The 23,348-nt window shown below is 36.3% G+C and overlaps 2 protein-coding genes across 3 annotated transcripts; one reads left to right on the top strand and one right to left on the bottom strand.

The window, feature by feature from the left end:
• Positions 1-2,817: 2,817 nt before the first annotated feature.
• On the top strand, positions 2,818-7,980 carry LOC149951639 (putative G protein-coupled receptor B0563.6). Its single transcript, XM_090170095.1, has 2 exons — positions 2,818-2,924; positions 6,491-7,980. The coding sequence occupies exon 2, from the start codon at positions 6,510-6,512 to the stop codon at positions 7,653-7,655; it is 1,146 nt and encodes a 381-aa protein (XP_090026221.1). The 5' UTR covers positions 2,818-2,924; positions 6,491-6,509; the 3' UTR covers positions 7,656-7,980.
• Positions 7,981-8,517: 537 nt separating this feature from the next.
• Positions 8,518-17,235, bottom strand: LOC149951638 (uncharacterized). Of its 2 annotated transcripts, none has more exons than XM_090170093.1 (8): positions 17,212-17,235; positions 16,000-16,163; positions 13,913-14,071; positions 13,509-13,567; positions 12,106-12,233; positions 11,576-11,664; positions 9,487-10,230; positions 8,518-8,836 (listed from the first exon to the last, which is right to left on the bottom strand). In XM_090170093.1, exons 2-8 carry the CDS (start codon positions 16,148-16,150, stop codon positions 8,673-8,675), a joined length of 1,494 nt encoding a protein of 497 aa, XP_090026219.1. In that variant the 5' UTR covers positions 16,151-16,163; positions 17,212-17,235; the 3' UTR covers positions 8,518-8,672. The 2 variants fall into 2 exon arrangements, with proteins under 2 accessions (XP_090026219.1, XP_090026220.1); XM_090170094.1 differs by having other exon boundaries at positions 11,585-11,664.
• Positions 17,236-23,348: the final 6,113 nt, after the last annotated feature.

Genomic DNA, 23,348 nt, shown 5'->3' with positions numbered 1-23,348 from the left:
GTTTTTTTATTAATTAATGATCCTGTATAATTAACGGATATTTTACTTTCATGAGTTAGCTAATCTTAAATTAGACGAAATATTAACGAATTTATATTTTAAATTTTAGTTTGCTCAGATTTTCTATGTATTTTAATTTTTTGAAGAAACTTTTTTGCCATTTTTTATTCCTATATTAAAATACATAATTGTATGATTAAAATTATGATTTAAATCAAATTGATTTAAATCAGCCAACCATGATTTTTTTAAATGTATTGTAACAAAATAAAAAAGAAAACTTGTATTTTCAGTTAACTGTGCTGAAGTTTTACCGGCGAAGATCCTGATGCTTGTGAGCTTTTGGCGTTAACTTTATATAAACTGAAAAGGCTATTTGGTCTGGTTTAATTAGTCTGCTCGAAAAGGAATATGATTAAGAGAAAGCTTAATATTATCTACTATGCAGGAAACGAAGAGTTTATCACTTCCTTAAACTCTGTACAACGATTACAGGCATATCATAAAACTTAATTCAGTCTTCGGTAATCAATAAAACTCAAAGCTACATTATTATTATAAAGTGTAATGATATGATTTTAACTATTATTCGTGGTACTTTATAAAACATCCATCAATTTTTGTCGTGAGCTGCCCTGTTTGTACCCTTTAAAATAAGAATATGCCAACCTTATTTAACTCCTTTTTTGCACAAAAACATGGCGGGTTATTTTCAATTTCACGCACAAAATTAATTTTAACAAGTTGGCACAGCCACAATAGTAGCCTCTTCCTCCTAGCACTCTTGATTTCCCCCCTTTGATTAAAAACCGCGGCTCAGCACTGACATAGGTAGATAGGAAGAACTAATACCAATCGAATGACCCCTGAAATAAAATTATATCGAGTGCCGTTGAAGAGAATTCGTCCTATACGGACCTATAGCTTCCACTGTATTATTCACATTCACCATCACCATCACCACCGCATACATCAGGAGCGAAAATCACAACATCTTTCCTCAATATTAGAGGAAGAGGCTAAAAACCGTCAATAGGGACTTAGCAGCATTACGACACGCTGTACCTTTAGCTAAGACCGCCATGCTGGTATACTTTATTTTCCAATTGAAAAAAGCATGGGTGACCTATTATCTCAAATATTGTGTTTTGGACTAAAATAATGCAAAGGAAGAAATAATATAAGAATGCTTCACATATGTGTTCAGTTCCCTATCTTCCACATGTTAAATGTTTACTTAGAGCCATTTCTAGCATGACCACACATTTCGGTGGACATCAGACCAGAGGCGTACCGACCCAGGTTAAGGGGTTAATATTTAACTGGGCGCCAAGCTGGCTATCATGTAGGGGGGCGCCAAATCTTTAATGTCCAATTGCTCCTCCAACCAGTGATAATTCTGATTCTTCGTTCAATAGAATTTTAATAATTCTATAAATGGGGGCGCCATTTGGAAACACTTCAACCGGGCGCCATATACCCTCGGTACGCCACTTCATCAGACTAAGTCATTAAGCCTAATACTCTCGTTGTCGTCCGGTATGTATTAAATTACGGTACGGGGGTATACAAATAAAGATAACGAATGTCGTAGTGAGCGCGCGCAGAAATCAGTACTCATACGTAAGTAATTTTCAACCAAAACACCTTGACATTCATATACATGTAGTAATCTAATTTACACCTAACCTTAACTTAAACCTAACTTACCCTTAACCTAACTTAATCGTAACCTAAATTATTCAAAACAGCACGAACCACTATGGCACATCTTTCATAGGCCCCGAAAAAAACCAGATAGCGTAATCCGTAGCCAAATTAAATTTAGAACAGTTGCTACGTTCAGTCGCTTCTTTCGGGTTATAAATTGTTTTTAAGTTACCAAAAGTATACAACATATATTTTGAAGTGTAAATCTCCCGTATATTCTTTCTAAAGCTATTAGCTCGAAACGTGTAAATTCGAATTCTTCACTGATTTTTCAAAACACCTTTCGGAAGAAAAAAAGAGCCTGTTTCATTTTAATGGCCTAGACATACTTCTCTAGTAAGAGATATATTACAGACTTCTGCTATCAGTATTTATTTCTTCTAACTGACACACTTCTGGAGCATAAATATAAACATTTGCTTAAAGCAAATACCGTTTATTTAATATTTTTTTCAGTAGTGACGTCCAAAATACATTTATTTCATGACGTACCCTGCTTTACTTGGACATATGTTTAAAAGGAAACTATTAAACAACGATATGACGGGTTTGTATCTTTGGACACTTGCCAAAATCTCACACAAAATTTGGGCAATAATCCAAAATCATGGATTTTAAGTCGCATAAAATGTATTTGAAGTGATGAAGTTAACGCTCAAAACAAGGATATTGTATCTTCGAAAGACTGTCTTACCCTTAACAAGAGCGTTTCTAATCCGATTGGGGAACTTCATTTAGCCGTTACGACATTTCACGAGAAAAAGGGTAAGACGCGAGATAACCTAATAAGCCAATGATTTACCAGAGAAATGGTGTAAGACTTAACTCGAGGCATCGTCACAAAATTACCATCCATTAGTCAACAGTCGATCTTGAACCGATTTGAAAAGGGCTACATGTAAATGAATAATGCATAGACTACTCCCGTATTGCCCCTAATGCGTTTCAACTTCGCCCGTCTTTCTGCAAAGTACGAATTTTCGTCACTCTCGCATCTGTTATGTTTTTCGCATATTTGACATTCTTACTCTCACGAAAAGCTGTCAAACGAGGCTCATAATTTAAAACACCGAAAAAACACTCAAGTTGCTTAAGCCGCCGAAAGAAATGAGGCTAGAGTGCGCTTAAGATTCAATTCTCTCAAGAAAGCCTCTCGATTGAGCCACGAGCTTCCACGCAAAAGATTGTCTTCTATTTCTAAAAGTAGTTAAAAGGTAGGTAACATCTCATTAGCTTTGCGGTTTCTTTTCGGGTTCTCTCTGGTTTTAATCAAATGATCTTTTAAAAGAAATAAAGTACTTTTATAAAAGAAATCAAGTTATTTTTTAACCGAGATACAACGGTTTTTTAAACGAAATAAAATTATATTTAAAAGAGATCAAATGATTTGTAAATGAAATCAAAGGATTTGTAAATGAAATCAAAGGATTTGTAAAGGAAATCAAATGATTTGTAAATGAAATCGAAGGATTTGTAAATGAAATCAAATGATTAGTAAATGAAATCAAATGATTTGTAAATGAAATCAAATGATTTGTAAATGAAATCAAATGATTTGTAAATGAAATCATATGATTTGTAAATGAAATCAAATGATTTGTAAATGAGATCATATGATTTGTAAATGAAATCAAATGATTTTTAAATTAAATCATATGATTTGTAAATGAAATCAAATGATTTGCAAATGAAATCAAATGATTTATAAATGAAATCAAATGATTTGCAAATGAAATCAAATGATTTATAAATGAAATCAAATAATTTGTAAATGAAATCAAATGATTTGTTAATGAAATCAAATGATTTGTAAATGAAATCAAATGATTTGTAAATGAAATCAAATGATTTGTAAATGAAATCCATTGATTTCGTAAGGTAAATAATTGATTGATTTATGTATTATATACCAAAGCGAATTCAAAACAAATATTACCAGTTAAGTATTTATTATCTACATCTCCCTATAAACGTCTGATAATACTAATTGAATCGATTTATTTCTAATTAATATTAATATAAACTCTATTTTACCGATTAAAAAAGTATCAATACAATCAAAATATACATTAAATGTAATAGAAAATTAAATTTAAATCAATAATTCGGCTTATTATTTTGATTTTTTTCTATTTAATAGATTTCACGTTTTATAATTCTTAAGTGTTTCAAACATATTATTAAGACATTAGTATCCAATTTGTAAAGGTTTATTGGTAGGCGTTTCTCTGAAACGACGCCGAAGTCACGGGACCAGATTTGTGGCATTGAGTTTTTTTCGTTCTTCAGAAGGCACATGAAAGATTTTCGATGCCTCAGGGAAAATATTTTCGGTTGGACTCTTTGTACTCGAGACACGCTTCCCAATTTTTAAGAAATCTTTCGATAGAAGACCCCAAATTGGTTTTTACCCACGCACAGTACCAATTGATTTTGAGATATCGCTTCGGATAATCCTCGGCGGAAGTGTTACGATGTAAGACCGTGTTCGGAAGCGTGTGTGCCTCAAAGTCGGTGACGCAAAGTGAGTTTTAACTTAAAATCTCAAATAAGAAAAGTACCATTTACTCAAAAGCTTCTATCGCGGGTGTATTAGAGACAAATGACCATCCTTGTTATAAGACTATATTACGCGATATTTTGCTTCGTCGCTTCCAGAAAAAGTATATTATATCAGAAGTGTATAATACACCTCTTACCAGAGAAGTATTCACCTACGGTATTAAATTGAAACATGCACCTTCACGGGTTCGACGGAGATTCCAATAGGTGCGATAACGGTACAAATTTCACTGCGTGTATTACTTTCAATAGCGACGTAAAACGTAAAGATTATATTGCCTAGAGATATTTTCTTATTTATAAACTTTCTTTTCCGATGTAACCACTTTAGAAACTCACTGTATGATGTAATTCGCCCTGAGCAAAAATGGAGCCGGAGCCTGCGAATATACATATTTCAAGCGAATAAAATTAGTACAATACTTCTCTCTAAGAAATTACTATATACTTCTGATAATAAATATCTTACGATCGACGTATGCAGTGGTGGTGCCAGGATTGAACTCTAGTTACATGAAATGAAAGTTATTTTGCGTGTTATCTTTAGAAAGTTAGTAAATGGCAAAATGTTTCTTCGAAACCAAATTTTCCATTAGCAGCAGTATAGCTAGATGGATCATTCTCTCGTAGATACTTTTGGAAGCATTTATATAATAATAATAAGAGAAGTTCTTCAATATGAAGTTATTTATGTTTTGCTAGGCATGCAGCTTGAACTAATTAACGACGGAGACGTTTTAGCTCCCATAAAAATTACCAACACTTATTACAGTCCCTCTACCGGCGAAAAAATGCGTAACTTTATATCCCTAAAATAATGAAACGTTTTTTTCTAACACGAGTAATCGGAAATTTGAACGTGGATTATTCAATAAAAAACATAACCTAGTTTTGCAACTACCAGATGGCAGTTATCATTCTATAAAATGTTCGTAGCTTGACTCGTGGGTGTGTTCTGTTTTCATTGCCCTAGTACCTCGTTTAGATCGGCAATGGTGGTCACGTGATCAAATCAAATGCCTTTTGCTCTGTGGGGTGAATTAATGTTATTACGGCTGTTTCAAGACGGATCTTAGCTACGGCATACGCCTATGACGCTAAGCGGGAGTGCTGGCGAAGATTTAAAATAATTCATACTCAAATAGTTCGCCGACCCGTGTCTAAGCTCCTGCCATCATTTCCTTGGTTAGATGTTCTTAGGTAACTAAATACATTCTTGTTTTAAGCACAATAACATAAAACAAATAAACGTAGAAGCATAAATAAATTCATGTATTTCTTGTAGAAGTATAAAATGCTTCTCTGTAGCGTCATAAATCCACTCGCGTTAAAATGAAAAGGCCATTCTAAACAAATTGAGACATGAATTTTTTTAATTACTACCACCGATACATGTCCCTCTTTTCGTAGGTGTTCTGTGGATCAACACGTTTTTAAATTTTTTCACATGTCGTGAAATTGTTACGGAATCCCACCTTTTAAAGGATGGTTTTCATTATACTCAGTTGCAGGTTAAGAAAGGCAAAACATCTAGTACAAATGACGGAGCGATACTAGCACGAATTTCCGGCCCAGAGTTACCAAACGGTATAGCGATCGACAAAGATTTTCATATCTTTTATATTTGCCGTATCTGGGAAATAAAGGGCTCAAAGTCAGTAGCTACTCGAAATATATTTCAATGTGGAACTAAAAACGATGAGCTACATGACGTATGAATCTATTGTATGATTTGTTTGGTTTCTTAGCACAGTGTCGTCCGTTATACTCTCTGGGACCAAAAACAACGGCCAGCCTAGTTTCAATCGAACGTTACTTTTTAACGCATATTCTAACTGTTCGCTGAGGATATGCGTGAAATTCCCAAAGGAACCACAGTTTTTTTTAAAGCGGGTTTAGAAATTTATGTTAATAATTGTTAAAAGAGCAAAACTATCTGGTACCGTGAAAAAGATCAATATTCTTGTCCAAAATTATCTTTCGAATAAAAACGAATAAGATTATAAAAATCCGAAAGAGACTCAAAATTTGTAGCCTACGAGTAAAAAGTGTAAATTTATCAACTTTAGGAGTTGGATCGGGTGGGAGATATCTCGCAATAAAAATTCCGTGAAAGGTTTATTGTCCACTTGACTTCACCGATTACTAAAGTAGTGCTTAGAGATAATAGAAATAACCAAAGTAGCGTTATATCTAACAATCTTTCGTTTACTCTCAGAATAACCGAAGCTGTAACAATGGACAACTCAACTATCACTGTGGCTCCTCAAGCGGTCAGAAGACCAATGCTTACGGAATCAGAATTGATACGCGCATTCGCCAAGAAGAAATACGGAAATTATTACGAAATCAACTTCCCCATCACTCTGGTTATATGCATCTTCGGACTCGTAACCAACATTTTCAACATCGTCGTCTTCAGCCGCAAGCACATGTTTAACTCGTCTACAATCTACTTGCTGGCGCTGGCCGTGGCTGACATCCTCTTAATTTTGTCTCAAATACCGTATACGGTGCACTATTTGTTCGGCTTTCGTTCGATATTCGCCCACTCTTGGCTCCAATTCACTTTCTTTCTGTTGTTCTTGGAGTTGTTCAGCATGGTACTTTGTAATTGGCTCGCCGTCATCATTGGCGTTTGGAGATCGTTAATCGTAACTTGGCCCGCCAAGTCGACGAAATGGTGCTCGATGTTGAGAGCGAAAATAACCTTAGTCGTACTGGTGTTGTTCGGATTGGGCCTCTCGGTGCCAGTGTTCCCGTTGCACACCACGAAAGAATTTTTCTTGTACAACAAAACGCTTCATACAATGATCGACTCGCCATTCGCTTTGAGAGACAACGGGATTTACAAGAAAGCCTTTTGGTACGGACTGACTCTGATCACGTTCGTCCCTTGCGTTCTGCTGATAATTATTGACGTCTTCCTAATCATAAAAGTGTTGAAACTGAAGAAAAGCAAATCGACAACCTTGCAGGGACAGAACAAACGCATTCGTCGTAACTACCGAGTGACGGTCATGATCACCATTATTTTAGTCCTGTTCTTAATAAACAACCTTCCGGACGCCAGTTTAGTGTTGCTCAAAACCTTCGAGGTCGATATGGAAGAAAGTCTCAGAAACGCGACGGATTGGTTACGAATGTTGTCAATGGTCAACAACGCCGTATCGTTCTTCATTTATTACTTTTTCGGTGACCGTAAATTTCGTACCACCTTCAAGCACATTTTTTGCTTCAAACGAACCAATGAATACACTCCGGGAGATCGGAAGTCGTCGATCGAAAGTACACCGACGGAGAGTGAAGACGGAACCAACGGTACAGTTGCACCCAGGATAAACATTCCATTGAACAGTGTCACCTCTTACGAGAGACGGTGAATTGATTTTAATGGGAATAAACAATATAAAAATCATCAGCTAACGTAAAGAAACTTCTGAGGAACCTGTTAGCAGAAATACTAAATTCGTTGATCCACAATAAAAATGGAACGTTTCTTTTAAAGTACCGCCGAGCCCGCAAGCGTATAGCTTTATAAAGTAGAATAGTAAATTCATCAAACTTCATGTCATAAACATCAATTAATGATATCAACTTAAATGTGGGATCATTATGTATTGTATATTACGTTTAATGTGGTAGAGATATGAGATGTTATAAATCCAAGTTTTGTTTTACCCTATTTACAACATTTCTTGAAGTAAAATGATTCCACTGCCATGGGACAGGACATCACCTATTCCTTTCTCTAGGATTTAAAACTTTCTTCCAAAATACTTTTGGAAATTTGGTATCTCACTTGAAAAAAGTATTAGAAGTAATAATACCAATGAGGAAAGATTTCTATCTCCAGTTGGTAATGGGCCAGGGCCACCTTAAAAACCATAATTCCAGAGATAAAGATACCTTGCTTATCCAGACCTAGGCTTCATAAACTTCACGACCCCTTGTAATTTTTACTGGCTTCCCCTCCAGTTCTTGTTCGACCGGCTGTTTTTGGAGCAGCTAGTGGAAATCGCTATTAAAAGTTAAAACCCATTCGATAACTTCCGTTCATAAGAATGTTTCTAGTAAAGTTGTAAAAGTTCAATTCTCACTTAAATGTTATATAATATTTTTACCTTAAATTGATCTCTAAGTATTACTGAATAATATAAAATATTTTTCAAAATCCCCTTTTCAATAGAAATGCTATGAATAACTCAAAAATCTTAAACATGAGCATTTATAATTAAACTAAATTACATAATTATTTATTACATTCAATTAGTGTCAAGTCCAATGATTAAATTACTTTGTTTTATACATGTATTAAGTTAACTTGCAATGAAACATTTCACTTATTGTAAATAAATTTTCATCAATTTGACACAAAATACAATTCAAAATAATTCTAGCTACCGCACTGTACTAGAATTTGTTCGGACAAAACGTTTCTTATTCATGCTGTCGCCAGGTTTCTTCATTTTCATTTCCCTAACTTTCATTGCTTGTTCTCTCTTGCGAGCTATTTCAGCAGCTGTTGCACGTCTTTTCTGGCTTAAAGTTGGTTCTGGTTTAGCTAAAATAATTTAACATTATTAAATTTCTAATTAATATGTACATACTCATATGAGTTTATTTAAGTGATTATGTTAAGATCTTATGAATTTAAAGAAACAATATCTTAGTCTCAACTTCTTTCCTGACAAAATCATGTGTAGAAATATTTCACTGTTCGTAGATAGTGCTTACGAAGGAGTTCTAATGATGAGCCAGTTTGAAATTTGGACGTTGAGGGTAATTTTTGCTTTTAATTTAAAAACATTCCAAGAACCCATATCTCTACCACATATGGAAGAGACATTGGTTATTTTTTTTGTCTTGACAAATTGATTAATAATGTGGTGCATCAGAAACCTAAACTACATTTTAAATAAATCCTAATTAATTTTTAATTAAAGAATAAATTTAATTTGGTTTTGATATTGTTAAAAAGACTACTTTGCCAAATACAACTGTAGGTGATTTTAACAAAATAACTGGATTTAAATCAGACAACCCTGCTTAGCTGGGCCCCAGAAACACTTTCATGGTATGCCTGGTTGTCAGGATCAGAGTGGCCTTAGCACTATGATGACCTGTCCGATTGGTTGCCAGATTTGGGAGTTCATTATGATAATGCAAAAAAAGCTTTTGTTAAACAATATAACACTAATTTTTTCAACTTACCAACATTGTGTTGATCCAACATCAAAATTATTTCTTGTGAAAGTAAAAAATCATCGTCACTGAACAAACTTTCATCAGCAAGTTCCTTTGCTGGTATATTGGTCTTTGTGCGAACATTACCATTTGCAGATTCATTCATAACTTGTGAAGAAAAATGTTCCCTTTCAACAAATTCAGTATCCTCGGTGACATCAATTACTGGTACAATTTTATCTATGTTTGTTGAGGTTTTAACTTTGTTTATATTTGTAACCATTTCACTTTCCTGAATATGATTAGATTTACAAATCTTCAATGGTGTACCATCAATACTTTTAAAGCTTTGCATTTTTTCATTTTTAAGTGGATTTAGTGTTATTTCTTGGATAGGCTGATAAGTTTCCATTACATAATTAGTTCCATTTGACTTTACCACATTTTCACAAGATAATGTAGATGGAATGGTTTTTTGACTTAAATCTATGAAAGCAGCATCTAGATCAGGAATTACAGCTTGGGATAACCCTTTTATCAAACTATCATCGTCATCACCCCACAAATCTTCTTCAGTCTCTACAATTTCACCACTGTCAGGAGCAATAATCTCATCGTCACTAAATATGTCCTGAGATTGATTCAAAATAGTTTGTTTCTTTTTCACTATGGTATTTGACACATCTTTAACAAGAATACTCTGTTTATGGGAATCTTGATCTCCCACTTGAGAATTCGATTTGGTTGCTTTAGATTCTTTGGATTTTAAGTCTAAAAGAAATAAATGCGAATGACTAGTAAAAGACGCTTAATTAAAATAGGGGATTATAAATGAAAAATTATTAAAAATTCTTAAAATTGAGAAATTTTAAACTACATGTAACTGAAAAATCAATTCGATAATTTTAAAAGGAGTATGTGTTTTGAAAATTGGGGTAGTAAGTTAATAAATTTGAAGAGGTAATTTAGTCAGTGTAGGAAGCTGATGTTGGCTCATGTGCAGTAGCGGCGCTAAGGGTGGGCTGAAGTGGGCTTTAGCCCCTCTGCATTTCTGAGAGGGGCCACATATTTACATTAAAAGGGCCACATATTTGAATTTATGAATTTTCTTTATCTCTAGAAATTTGTTTTATTGCCAAGAAAAAATTTTCTGGAAAAAAACTTTCAAAATCAATTTGTTTACTCAATAAGATAGATTCGGGAGGAAGGGAGCGGAAATTGAGATAAAGTTGAATGGACAATAGAAAGAAAAGAAAGGGAATTTAGGGATACAAGGTTATAAGGGGTCCAGTAAACGCCACGAGCGACGCACCAAGAAAACAACCTTGCTCTTCTCGCTTCCTGGAAAAATTATAAGGGGTCACTAAATTTGTAAAATGGAGTGTAGCTACACTCCATGGTTGTTAGGGCCACAAAATTCTTAGGGGCCACAAAATAATTAGCCCACCTGTGAAAAAACCTTAGCGCCTCTACTGCTCATGTGGCATGAAGGGCTCCTAAGCATTGTAACCCAGCCATCTGATTCAAAGGGAATAAAAGTCACTAGTTGACTTGGGCCTCAGCTGATATGTTTTCCATTATTTTTGGGTTTTGTCAGTCTTTAATTGCAGGACTGTAAGGCCCATTTTGGCCATATTACTTTGTTTACTCTAGATTTGCTTTTTTTTTAATTTACCTCTTGGTGTTCTCACTTAGAGGAAGTGGCCTTTTAGATTTTTTGTAATTACAATTGAATCATTTGAAATTTAATTGAATTTTAATGAAATATGGGTAAAAACATAGACGAAGAACGGGTTTACCCGTTCTTCGTCTATGGTAAAAATGTCTTGAAATTTATAAAATGGACAATAGGCCTTTTTATAACGTAAAATTGGCCTTCTTGTTTTGATGTTGCTACTGGGTCACGGGTGATGCATCGAGGACGTTTTACTAAGAAAAGCCTTGGACATAAGAGTAAATTTGACGAGACACCCTGTTTTTAAGCATAAACTAAACTGAACTTGTACATATTTCGTGACTAAAGAGCTACATAAAAACAAGTTCAACAAGCGTAGCTTGCTTTATAGAAAGGCCTATTGTTTGAAGAACAAGTTAAAGAAAAGAAACACACAATTACCTGCCTTACTTGTATGACTTTTGGTGCTTAGTAATTTTTCAATTTTCTGTAATTCTAACACCTCATTACTGACGGGAATATCAGAACACCTAAGTGCAATAAAAAATTAGTATTTACAACAAACTATAATTTTTTGGGTAGAATAACAAAGTAAATGCTGTTAGACAATATTAAATGAAAGGCAAATATGGTGAACATGGATATGAAAAATTTATAGCCAAAAATTAACTTTTTTTTTAGGTTTTCCAAAATTGTGTTTCAAGTTTTCAGTGGAATTTTGAATTTTCATTACCAAGAGCGTACAACTCTAATAAATTAGTATTGATTTATCATATGACAGAAGTGTAGGGACATAGCATGTAATTCCAATGAAATGCTGATAACAGAATATTTAAAAATGGGTAATTCAATGGAGATTGGATGTTTATGAACTACTAATATGTTCTTATGGAACAACTACGTCATGTATTTAAAACCCTAGCAAAAGAAATTTGAGATTACACAATTTAAAGTTATTTAAAATAACTTACTCTTCTTCCATTCTACATTTTTTTGCTGATCGCGATCGTAAGCTTCTTTGAGCATGGGGTTTTACAGGGGTACTTTGTGGCTTCTTCCATTGCTTCGATAAATAATCAGATCCAACTGGAGAGGATGCCTACGAAAAAAACACCACAAAACTGAATTTTAATCACAAACATTTTAAAATATCAATTGTTAGATAAAGCATCAGCTAATGCATTTTCCCATGGAAATTTCCACTTGGAAGAAATTAGCAGTTATTATATAGTACTAATAATGCTTATTTGGGGGGGGGGGGAATTATCAAGACTTGTTGGAACTAACATCCCCAAAAATGGCTTGCATTTTGTAAAAATTCAATGGTATTCAGTTTTGCCTGAATCACATGTAACAAATTTCCAGAAAAGGTTAGTAAAGCCCGCATTTGCAACCGCAAATGTAGGCTTTGTCCCTAGCCGCCTTTCCATTTACTTCGGAGAAAACTCTCGTTGTTTTGGGTGAACGCTGCTAGGGAGGGCCAAGACGACTCATCCTCACTCGCGTCGTCTCACTCTCGGAATTCTCCGAAAGCGGCGACCTCTGACCCAAAAGGTTAAGAGCGGGGTGAAGTCACCGGTGACGCTTTATGGCACGTCAGAAGGTCCGTCAAGATTTCTTGGCGGGCTTTTTCCTCTAGCCAATCAGTTTAGAGGACGGTGGCGTCATCCGAGGGGACCCCTATAAATATGGGTGCCGCGGCACGAAAGGGCATCTTTTTTCCTGGAGCCAACAAGGAACGTTCATGCTATTTTCTCCCTCTCTTAAAGGGGCTTTAGTTCATTTCATTTTTCTCTTTCCAAATTCCAACTATGCCTAACTGGTAAATATATCTTGTATATAAATAAAGAGTTTTATATTTTATATTGGTCTCTCGTACATGGGGTAAATATAAGCCGACAATTCTGGGCTTCACAGGTTTGGTGTGTGGACTCTCATTAAGTCTCATTAGCTGAATTTTCATAATTTAAAACAGTGGTGCTAAAAACCACCAAAAAACCAGTTAAAATTTAATAATATTTAAATGATTGGGACAATCCAGAAATTGTGAATAAATACTTAAGGAAATTCCCTTAATTCATGTACTTTGTCATTATATGATCGCTGAAAGTTCAAAAGTAGTCTTTGGGTTTGGCAGTTACAAATATTAGTACCCAGAAGCTGAAAACAGCTGAAAATATATTGATCTTAGAATTAAATTTATTAAAGGCTCATTTGTATCATGAACATCATTCAAACTACCAATATTTTACACATTAATCAATTATCATACAGGTGTAAATAATTGTAAAGCAGTTGAATTTTTGGCAAACGTTCACCAATTATATAGGTTCTGTGAACTATCAACAAGTTAATATTTACTTTTAAAGCTTACCTTTTCTACAGTTTTCCACGAATTACATAGGTTTGTCATGAAATCATCATTTCTCGCTGCTAAAAACAAAAGGTACAGTTTTAATGACTATGTGATTTAAACTAGAACCAATAATTTATCATAATTTAATTTGACATTTTTTAAGCATATGTACCAAAAAAAAATTACGAATCTTTCCCTTCTCGGTTCAACCATTGATAGCGGGATAATAAGGTGTATTTTAGTTATTTGCCATCATTTTACATTATTACATTCACTATATCTTGAAACCTGCACTAAATGTTATTAAACTATCAAATATTTCAAGAATATACTGTACTTAATATTGCATCAATTCCCTTAAAAAGTTAAAATTTTATCTTTGCAAAGAAATTAAACTTGGAGATATTGAAAAAAATACATACATTGCGTCAATGGTGAGAGTGGCCGCATTTCCCAAACAATTTCCCTGGAAGGATCTTGTGACAAAGGAAAATATTTTGGGCTAAATTTGTCTTGCGTGGTTGGAGAATAGCCATTAGTAGAATGCTGAGGTGTTGTTGGGGAATTTTGCACGTATAATTCTGAAACAAGAAAGTGGATATAAATGGACTTCAGTCTATAATCTACTGAAGTGGAAGCTTAAATGGGGTTTAATCACAATATTCCTTTTAAATTAGGTGGTTTCTTTTTGTCTGTTCTCAGACTAAAAGTGTACTCTTTTTACACTAAAACTTTTTATTCGCCTGTTCATGGGAAGAGAATGACTTTGCCCCATGAACTATTCGCTTGTTACGGAGTATTAGGCTACTCTTTTTACTCCTTCTTGAGGGGCTAACCACAGACAGATGGGGGCCTGAACACCGATCAAGCATACTCAACATTGATAAAGGTACCGACTCTAAAGAATAAGTGTAATCTCATTAGTACAGTCAAAGGTTCAGGCTTGTACACAGGGTTGAAAAAAAAACAGCTTTTTGAAAAAATCCAGACCAGGGGTTTAAATTGGTTATATCGGTTTTTATTGTTATAACCGGCTAAAATATAAACAGTACCTTTTACTTATGTAAGTAGAAATTGTCTGCAGTTATTGTAGTAAATGAGAAACTAAACAAATAAAGCGAAATAACTATATAAAATAACTGAATTATTTGATTTCCTGAGGAAATTGCCCCTAGTTTTGTTTGTGACGCGCCGACAAAGCTGGCCAAGAAAGAATATTTTCAACATACGGACTAGTTTGGATTAAATTACATAAACGACTTGGTTACGAAAAGGCCGAAAAACTGTTAAAAGTAAACCGTTTACTAAATATGAAACAAAAACTAAACTAAATTTCTAAATAAAATATTCATATTGTAATTTTTTTTTAAAAAAAGCCAAAAAAATCTTGATTTTTTCAAGTGGTTATATCTGGTTTTAGCCAGGTGGCTATAACTGGTATTGCTTTTTCTATGCCAACCCTGCTTGTACACCAATTAAGTGGAATGACTAGAACCTCGCTCCTTCTGGAAAGAAGGTGTAAGGGAGAAAATAAAATTTTCTCACCTGCTAGCCAGGATTTATCTGTAAAAACGACACAGGCAGCCATTTTCGAAAAACGTTTTTACTCTAACTATTCGTCATCACAGAATCGGAGTAAAATGACGTCATAGAGTTGCTCTTGTTACCCTACTCAGAAATCCCGTAACAAGCAAAAAAACCACCTGTTAGTATAGAATTCTATCAAAACCGCCAAACAATAGCCAACACTAATCTAAATGGATATTTGTCAGCTGGAGACATAGTAGAAGATAATAAACCAAGGATATAAGTAAAATAGGGAAATTATATATGTATACACGTGGAATGTCTAAGGATCCATTACAACCCTGCTGCGAAAGCGGCTCAAGAAACAGTTGGGGCTTAAACTATGTTGAATGTAAGATGTAACACGTTATTTGAAATTCACTGGCTGGCTGTCTTCTCTGAGAAACCATGCTACGTTACAGGAAAAATATTAAGAACACTCACCCAGAAAATTGACATACAAAAAGGGATTTAAGAAAATCAGATTACGTGTTACACTGAAGATATTGGATAATGTCATGTGCTTCATGAAACTGGTCTAGTTTCGCATAAAATGTATTAAGATAGTTCAAAAAAAGAGCAAAAGACTTAACTAAACATTTGATACAATGCATTATGTCAACTAGGAAGCAAGTTAAGCTTAGCATGTTGTGAGTGAAATCTCCTCTAAAAACCACAACTGTTTCTATGTTAATTTTTATTAAACCTAGATAATTTGTTAAAAATGGATATTGCATAAAGTAGAAATAAAGGATTTCAACAGAATATGTTGAATGTGGCACCCCTTTAATTTTTATTATCTTTACTATTACTATTTAGCCTCTAAAACTAGCCCCAAACCACAATTTCAAATGCATGCCCAATTACATTTTTTCCAGGAATATCAGTAATACTTCTCATATGAAACTAATTATTTTATCGTTATCAAAATCTTAAACATTACCTTTATTTTGTTGTAATTGACTTAAATTCTTCCTTGATAATCTGCTTCGCGTACTTTTCCTACCAGGCGTGAATGGTGGTGTTTTGTTCATAGTTTCATGTACAAGCTTGTTGAAGTCACCAAGAGATTTTAAAACTAAACTGATATCCATTCAAATCATGATACTATACATAAATAACAATGATTTCAATTAGATTATTTTGAAAAATTAATAATTATCTGGGAGTAGGAAGTATCATATTCCCCTTATTAAGGGATTGGTGGTCACCCTCAATCTCAACCCACCACACACACATAACCGACAATGGCATTTTGGCTCCTCTAAAAACACTTATTTCTATCCCCATACAGACATGCGGTAAAGGTATCGCATGGATCAAGCCTGTTTTTAATCATGGCTATTCCTCATATTATTTTGCCTATTTTTCCCAATAGAGAGATGGGAATCGGCTGTGGCTGCCATGTTGGGTAGAATTCTTATCAATAGGAAATCATGGGTGACGTCATGTGACGTAGAACTGTTAGATCCCAATAAGCATGTGTGCAAACTAGATAAATTTAAATGGCCCAGAACATCCATGGTTAAATAATCCAAGCTCTGCCACCCTCCTACTGGTATCGATATTGAGGAAGTGGTTGCCAGGTAAAACCTGATTGAGCACTACCCAGGAGGTCAATAAGAACTTGGCCCTAGGACATTATAGAAGGCCATAAATACATTTTCCTACTAATAAAAAATTGTACACAGCATGGCAACAATGGCTGGAGCTACGAAGTGCTATTAGCCCTTTAAAAGGGTTATCTTGGATATTAAGCACTCATTTCACCAGAATGTTGAAAAATTCTTGCATTTCCAACCAAAGTATACCAAGATGCTCAAACATTTGAACTGCATAACAATCATGGCTACACGCAAAAAGGAATAATTTTCAAAGGTTGGATTAACACTACACAGTCTAAACTGAAAGCAAGAGTCCCCTTAAAACAATATTGAAAATGATTATTTTAAATAACTGAATTTTCTAAATAGGTCTTTTGTAATAGCAGAGAGGTCCAATAAACTTCAATACTTCTCTGATTATGTAAATTTAGTTGTGTATTTAACACACTTAAAAGACATTGTTTCATTTCAAATGTAAGCCTCTTCTTTTGGTTGCTTAACTCATTGGGAGTTCTTTATAAAAACAAATTACTAATTTAATGAAGTCATACCGTAATGTTTCACAGTTTGTTTTAATATTTTTTCGAAAATTAACTTAATTAAGAAGACTAATGATGCGAAAACCTCGGATCAAACTACTTTACAGATCAATCGTATGCGCCATTTATTTCAAGTTTTTCTCATAGAGATAGAAAACAAGTAGAGGCACAATTGAATCAGGTGAAGGTGACCACGAATGCTAATTACGTGGCGCCATCAGTGCGCCGTAAAATGAACTACAATAGCCTTTATTTCTTTAGTTTTAAACATAGAAGTAGAAATTAGACTAGAAGCGCGATTGGATTGGGCGGGGACGTACCAGCTAGAAGGCTGCCATCAGAGTGGAATCGCGATAGTCGCGCCATCTCATAGAAACAATTTAAACTAAATAAGTCAATATGGTCACGTGGAATAACATAAAACAGATCGTATTTGACATTATATTAAGTTATTTAAACTGCTTTAGGAAAATCATAAAAATCTCAAGAATCTACTATATCTACCGTGTCACCCTTAAAGTCACACGTTTACTTTGCGCAATCATTGTAAGTCTGAAATACAACAAATCATCACAGTTTAACTAAATTTTCATTATTTCAGTGTGGTTTAAAATATGCCTACATGAGATTACAAAATCTTGATTTCAGTGTCTTTTAAACTATCATCACTATTAGTCAAGTCAAATTGAGTGGTTTCCGGAAGTTCACTTTTTCCGTTTTCTGAAATAACCTCTGATAAATAGGGAAACTAAATAACAATTACTAAAATCAATAAATTGGCATACTCTAGAAGATGTAAATATGCTTTGTTCTGGAATAGATATTTTTTGGAGCTCTTTCAAATTCTTGTTTTAATAAAGAAATTATTCATATTTCAGTTAGTTTTTTATTTCAGAATGTATAGGGTAATTTTTACTTGTGTAGGTACAGCATTTGCTTTCAAATGGTGCCTTCCATTTTGAAAGTAAATTTCATGCGGCAGAAAATGTTTACTACACACAGTCATATGAAGTAATTGAAGATGGAGTCCAATTTTCGCAATTTACCGCTAAAACCCATTTTCCTAGTAATTCAGCATTTCTCAGAGGAAATCTTAGTGTAAAAAAATCTCTTATTCTGAGATTATTATAAAATATTTACTACAATATTACATACCTATGAAATGTTAATTTTATTTCTTTCCCAGATCTCTCTTTACAATGTGAAAAAGCGCAGTTTTTAACCATTTTTGCGGATATTCTTTTAGACGCAAAAATTTAAACACGAAAAGACCACCGCTGCGCACGACGTGATGCGCAGTGGATCGCCTTTTTCCCCTCTTCGAAATTCACGTCGTAGCCATGGCGACAATGTTTAATAAAGGTTTAAAGGTTTTATTTAAGCCGTCAAGATGAAACCCTTTTAAAACAGGGCGGCTCTACAAAAAGTGAGCACAGCAATCAAAGTACAATAATATATTCAATACATCCAAAGGATGCTACAAAATGGACAGACTAGTAAGATAATAATAAACTATTAGAATAATAAAATAACCTAGCATATAATACAAAAACTTCGGGTAGTTCATATATCCCAAATAACGTTCAGTGTTCCAGTGTTACATTTTCAAATTGTTAAATTATTAGGTTGTTCAAATGGTCAAATGGCCACTGTGGTAACTGTAGTACCTGCGGCCGGGTGTTCCGAATTTATAGTAAGTTTTCTCTTTTGCCACGTAATAGGCGTTTAAATAAAAGATCATCCATCGCCGATTATAAAGTTTGTGCTGCTGCGACTGGACTTATAACAGGTTTGTCTATGGTTTCTCTTTATACTGCCGAAGCTAAGAATTTTCTATGCATGGATCTGGCAGCATTTTTCACCAGGGGGGCAAGACAGTCAGAGAGGGGTTTATTTAACCGCCTATTAGAATCGAGCAGATTACCGAGGGGTTCCAGTTTGGCGCGTCAGCCGCTTATAGGCCTAAAAGATGTTTCAAGTCTGTGTTTAAATTTGCCTTTCGCCGCTCTACCGCGTCGTCATTCACTGCTGTTTCTGGGCATTCAAGTAATACATGTCTCAAATTTTCCCTCGTCGCGCCACAGAGGCGGCAGTGAGGGGAGAAATCGAACAATTCCGACTGTCTGTGGCTAGTGAGGAGAGAGCTTGTCCTGGCCTGGAATAAGAGCCCACTGCTCCATGTACCCCTATAACAACCCTCTTTCCTGGGTTTTTTTTTTCACTGAATTGAGCTCCAGGCTTCGTTTTGATCGCACATCTGCTCGCCATTTCGTTTCAGCGTGGTCTTGTGCCTCGCTGTTAATTGTCGTTTGCCAGTCCTTGTAAGTGGTGAGGGCGCCTCTTTTTGTACCAATTCCGGCCACTTTGTCCATTTGCGCAAATATTTTTGTCCAGCTAGTTTCCAGCCCGTTCTGCCTTATAAAGTCGTGCATTTGTTTAGGGAGGCTCGTGTCAAGTAGGAATTTCAGGCGACCACCGTAACATAATTTGCTACTGGCTTCTCTGTCTATCATGGTCGACCAGCCCATCTCTCCTTGGACTGCGGCTTTTGCAGCAAAAGCACCTGCGTTGAGGGCTGTCTTCCCCACTTCGAACTGGGTTCTCTCTAGTACTCGACCAAGGCGCGGGGAGAAACAGAGTACCTCGTTCCCATATGTTAACGCCGGCACTGCGACGACTTTCCATAAGAGTCTTCCTACTGTGTATTTGATGTATGACTTTTCCGCCATATTTCGAACTGCCCATCTTAACTTGTTACACCGTTTAATGAGTATTACCTCCATTAGATCCATATAGTTTGCATTAGAGTTGAAGGTAACCCCTAGGTACTGAAAACTATCGACTGATTGTAGGTATAGCGCGGTATGTTGCTTGGCCCCACCGATAACAAGGATTACTGATTTTGGTGGGCTGAAAGACAGACCCGTATGGGTAGCGAATTCAGGCGTCTAAGAGATTCTGCATGTCCTGAGCATTGTTCGCGAAAAGAGCAATGTCGTCTGCATACATAAGGCACGTGATCATTAGTTTATAGTTTTCTTTACCGATAGCTGCGCCGACGTTCCTCTCTAAAAGGCTGAAAGCCAGTTCATCTATGAATATTACGAATAGCACCGGAGAGAGTGGGCATCCTTGTCGTAATCCTACCCGACTTTCAAACGCTGGGGTTGTTGTCAGATGGCGCGTACATCGCGATTCCACCCTAATGTCAGCCTTCTAGCTCGCCTGTTTCCCTTGGGATTGGCGGAAAGGGCAGTGCTTCTAGTCTAATTTATATTTCAATGGTTTTAAATCTTCGCCTAATACTAGTTACTCAGCTAATCCAAGGATCCTATATGTTAGAAGGATTATAAGGATATGATGCGAGGGACGAAAAATTGCAGCGCCGTCGGTGGGTCATGCGTGATAGAGAATCCGTCTTTAGATTCCGTCAAGGACAAATTATGGAGGAAGCACAGCCAAAATTTGTCCTTGAGGGAATAGAAACAAGACGTCCCACGTGCAGGCTTGGAAATAAGCGGTGGTCACTGGGTCAAAGACCAGTTTATTAATTGCTCAGACCAGTTTTTTTATTCAAAAGCTAGGGGTTCACTGGTCCAGTGTCCAGTTTATTAATTCAAAATTATCTACCATATTATTAACCAACTGGTCTACGTGACCACTTACATAATTCAAGAGTTGGGAGTCACTGGCCAAATAGACCAGTTTAGAAATAAACCTCATTTCCAAGCCTGCCCACGTGTAGAGGCTCTCTTAATATCGACGGCACTGCTGGCGTTTTGAAAAGATGGGCTGGCCGGAGGGCTACCTATCCTTTTAACATATAGGATCCTTGGCTAATCAATACACTCTTTTTCGCGGTCTTTTTGACCCCTCTTTTTGGCCGCCCGCTATTGGCCATTACCTGAAACCACCGGTGGGGGTCTAAGCTCGGGTCTTTGGACCCAGGATATGGAGAATGGGGGTAAAGGGGGGTAAACTCAACATGAACCCGCCCAGCAAAATTCCAAAAAAAAAGAGTGTATAGGTAGCGTTAAATCAAAGAATATAAAGCCCCAGGAATGGAAGGATTGATATTATTGGCCGCGTGGTTTGGTTACGATAACAACTTCCGGCAGAGCGAATCAGAGTAACCGGAAACGGTTAACACAACCCGGTCTATCTTTAAAAACGAGAGGCGCAAAAGCTCGACTAGACGGAGCTACACCTTCCATTCCTGGGGCTTTATATTCTTTGGTCAAATGATGCCAAGCAAATCCTGCCCATCTCCGCTTCTGATTGAGTCTAGGGCTACGTTCAGTGAAGCTCAACGGTCTCAACTTTGACAACTTTTTTCACTGAACGGTTTTTGTAATTTCCAGTTTTGACGTCACGTTGGCAACGTTAGCTCAACAAACTCACCGATTGAAAGAGCAGGTTTCTTCGTTGTTAAACGGAATCGTGACGTCACAGCACACGGGAACGCTAGCTGCGGACGACTCAGCAGACGATATTTAAAAAAAAATTACAACAATCGTAAAAAAGCGTTCAGCAAAAGTCTCAACGGAATTAACGCAAACGTAAGACCGTTAAGCTTCATTGAACCAAAGATAATATAACTACGTACCCTAGATTGGAAATCAAGCTTCTTGCACGTAATGCAGGCTCTTACTGAGTTCCCGGTGGAAGTCGGAGAAAACTGCCTCCATACTCCATAGAGCCGCTGCTGGCAGGGCTACCGACTGTCGGTAACCCTGCCAGCACATCTAGTTAAAATGTTTTAGTGAAAATTGCGCCGTGGTTTTTGACTTGCGTTTTTCAAGATACCAGATATTTTTGCGTTATATTGTTTTAAAACAATAATGGATCATGCCTTTAGCTCTAAAAAAATTTCTAAACGAAAGAAAACTAAAGGTGAGTAATATAATTTTGGGTTATCTATTGAAATTCCTTATTTCTCACCCTGCTATGGAGCCCGATTTTTCCGACTTCCGGTGCGAACTCAGTAAAAGCCTCACGAGAAAACGGGCTATCGAGAAACGCCGAGATTTCGAATCTAGGATTCTAGGGTACGTAGTTATATAATCTTTGACTGAACGTAGCCCAAGGTTCTTACAAGCGGCACTATTCTATCATCGAGTCATCATTCATAAATCGGGAAGAGTTGAAATTTTCCTGTCAAAAACAAAGACTCCTTTACTCGTAATCTTCCCTCTACTTCTTTTCTATCCCTATGGTTTTACCATAGAAATCTCATAGGTAACTAGAATGCTGCCGCCTACGGCCGAGCTTGACGCCAGTTCGCCTTGAACCTTCAGCCAATGAGAGGCCGTAGAGTGGTTCCGCCAAGGAGGATAATAATCCTCCTTGGATCCGCTACATAGCGGGAGATAGATGACGTCATTCTCTCTGGTGACATTAAATTCTTGGCAGAACCACTCTTTGAGCTCTGATTGGCTGAGATCTGGCTATCGTCTGCCACGGCGTTTGGCCCATTTGCCAGTTACACGGCAGCATTCTAGTTACCTATGAGATTTCTATGGGTTTTACTACAGATGCTGTACTACCCAATTTACACCTAAGCTTCCCCTAATATTTTGGGGATTAAGTGGTTCACAAAAACTACTGCCACTTTCAGCTAACCATAGAAATCTCATAGGTAACTAGAATGCTACCGCCTACGGCCGAGCTTGACGCCAGTTCGCCTTGAACCTTCAGCCAATGAGAGGCCGTAGAGTGGTTCCGCCAAGGAGGATAATTTCTATGGGGGAGGAGATTTCTATGGGATGGGATCATGGTTCTTCCAAGGATCCTATATGTTAGAAGGATATGAGGCGAGGGACGAAAAATGGCAGCGCCGTCGGTGGGTCATGCGCGATGGAGAATCCGTCTTTAGATTCCGTCAAGGACAAAACATGGAGGAAGCACCGAGAAAATTGGTCCTTGGGGAAATAGAAACAAGACGTCCCACGTTTAGAGGCTCTCTTAATATCGACGGCACTGCCAGCGTTTTGAAAACACGGGCTGGCCGGAGGGCTACCTATCCTTCTAACATATAGGATCCTTGGTTCTTCACTGAGTATTTTTCTCGACGGACCTTGGGTTTCTTCATGGGATTACCATTTTCCGTTTTTTTTTCTCAATGCTAAAATTTTCCTGGAAATGGAAAG

This window comes from Leiobunum rupestre, chromosome 3, assembly GCF_980474605.1.
Source record: "Leiobunum rupestre chromosome 3, qqLeiRupe1.1.hap1, whole genome shotgun sequence".
Lineage (NCBI taxonomy): Eukaryota > Metazoa > Arthropoda > Arachnida > Opiliones > Sclerosomatidae > Leiobunum > Leiobunum rupestre.
Note: the sequence above shows the minus strand (reverse complement) of the source record. Positions and strands in the feature narration are given on the sequence as shown.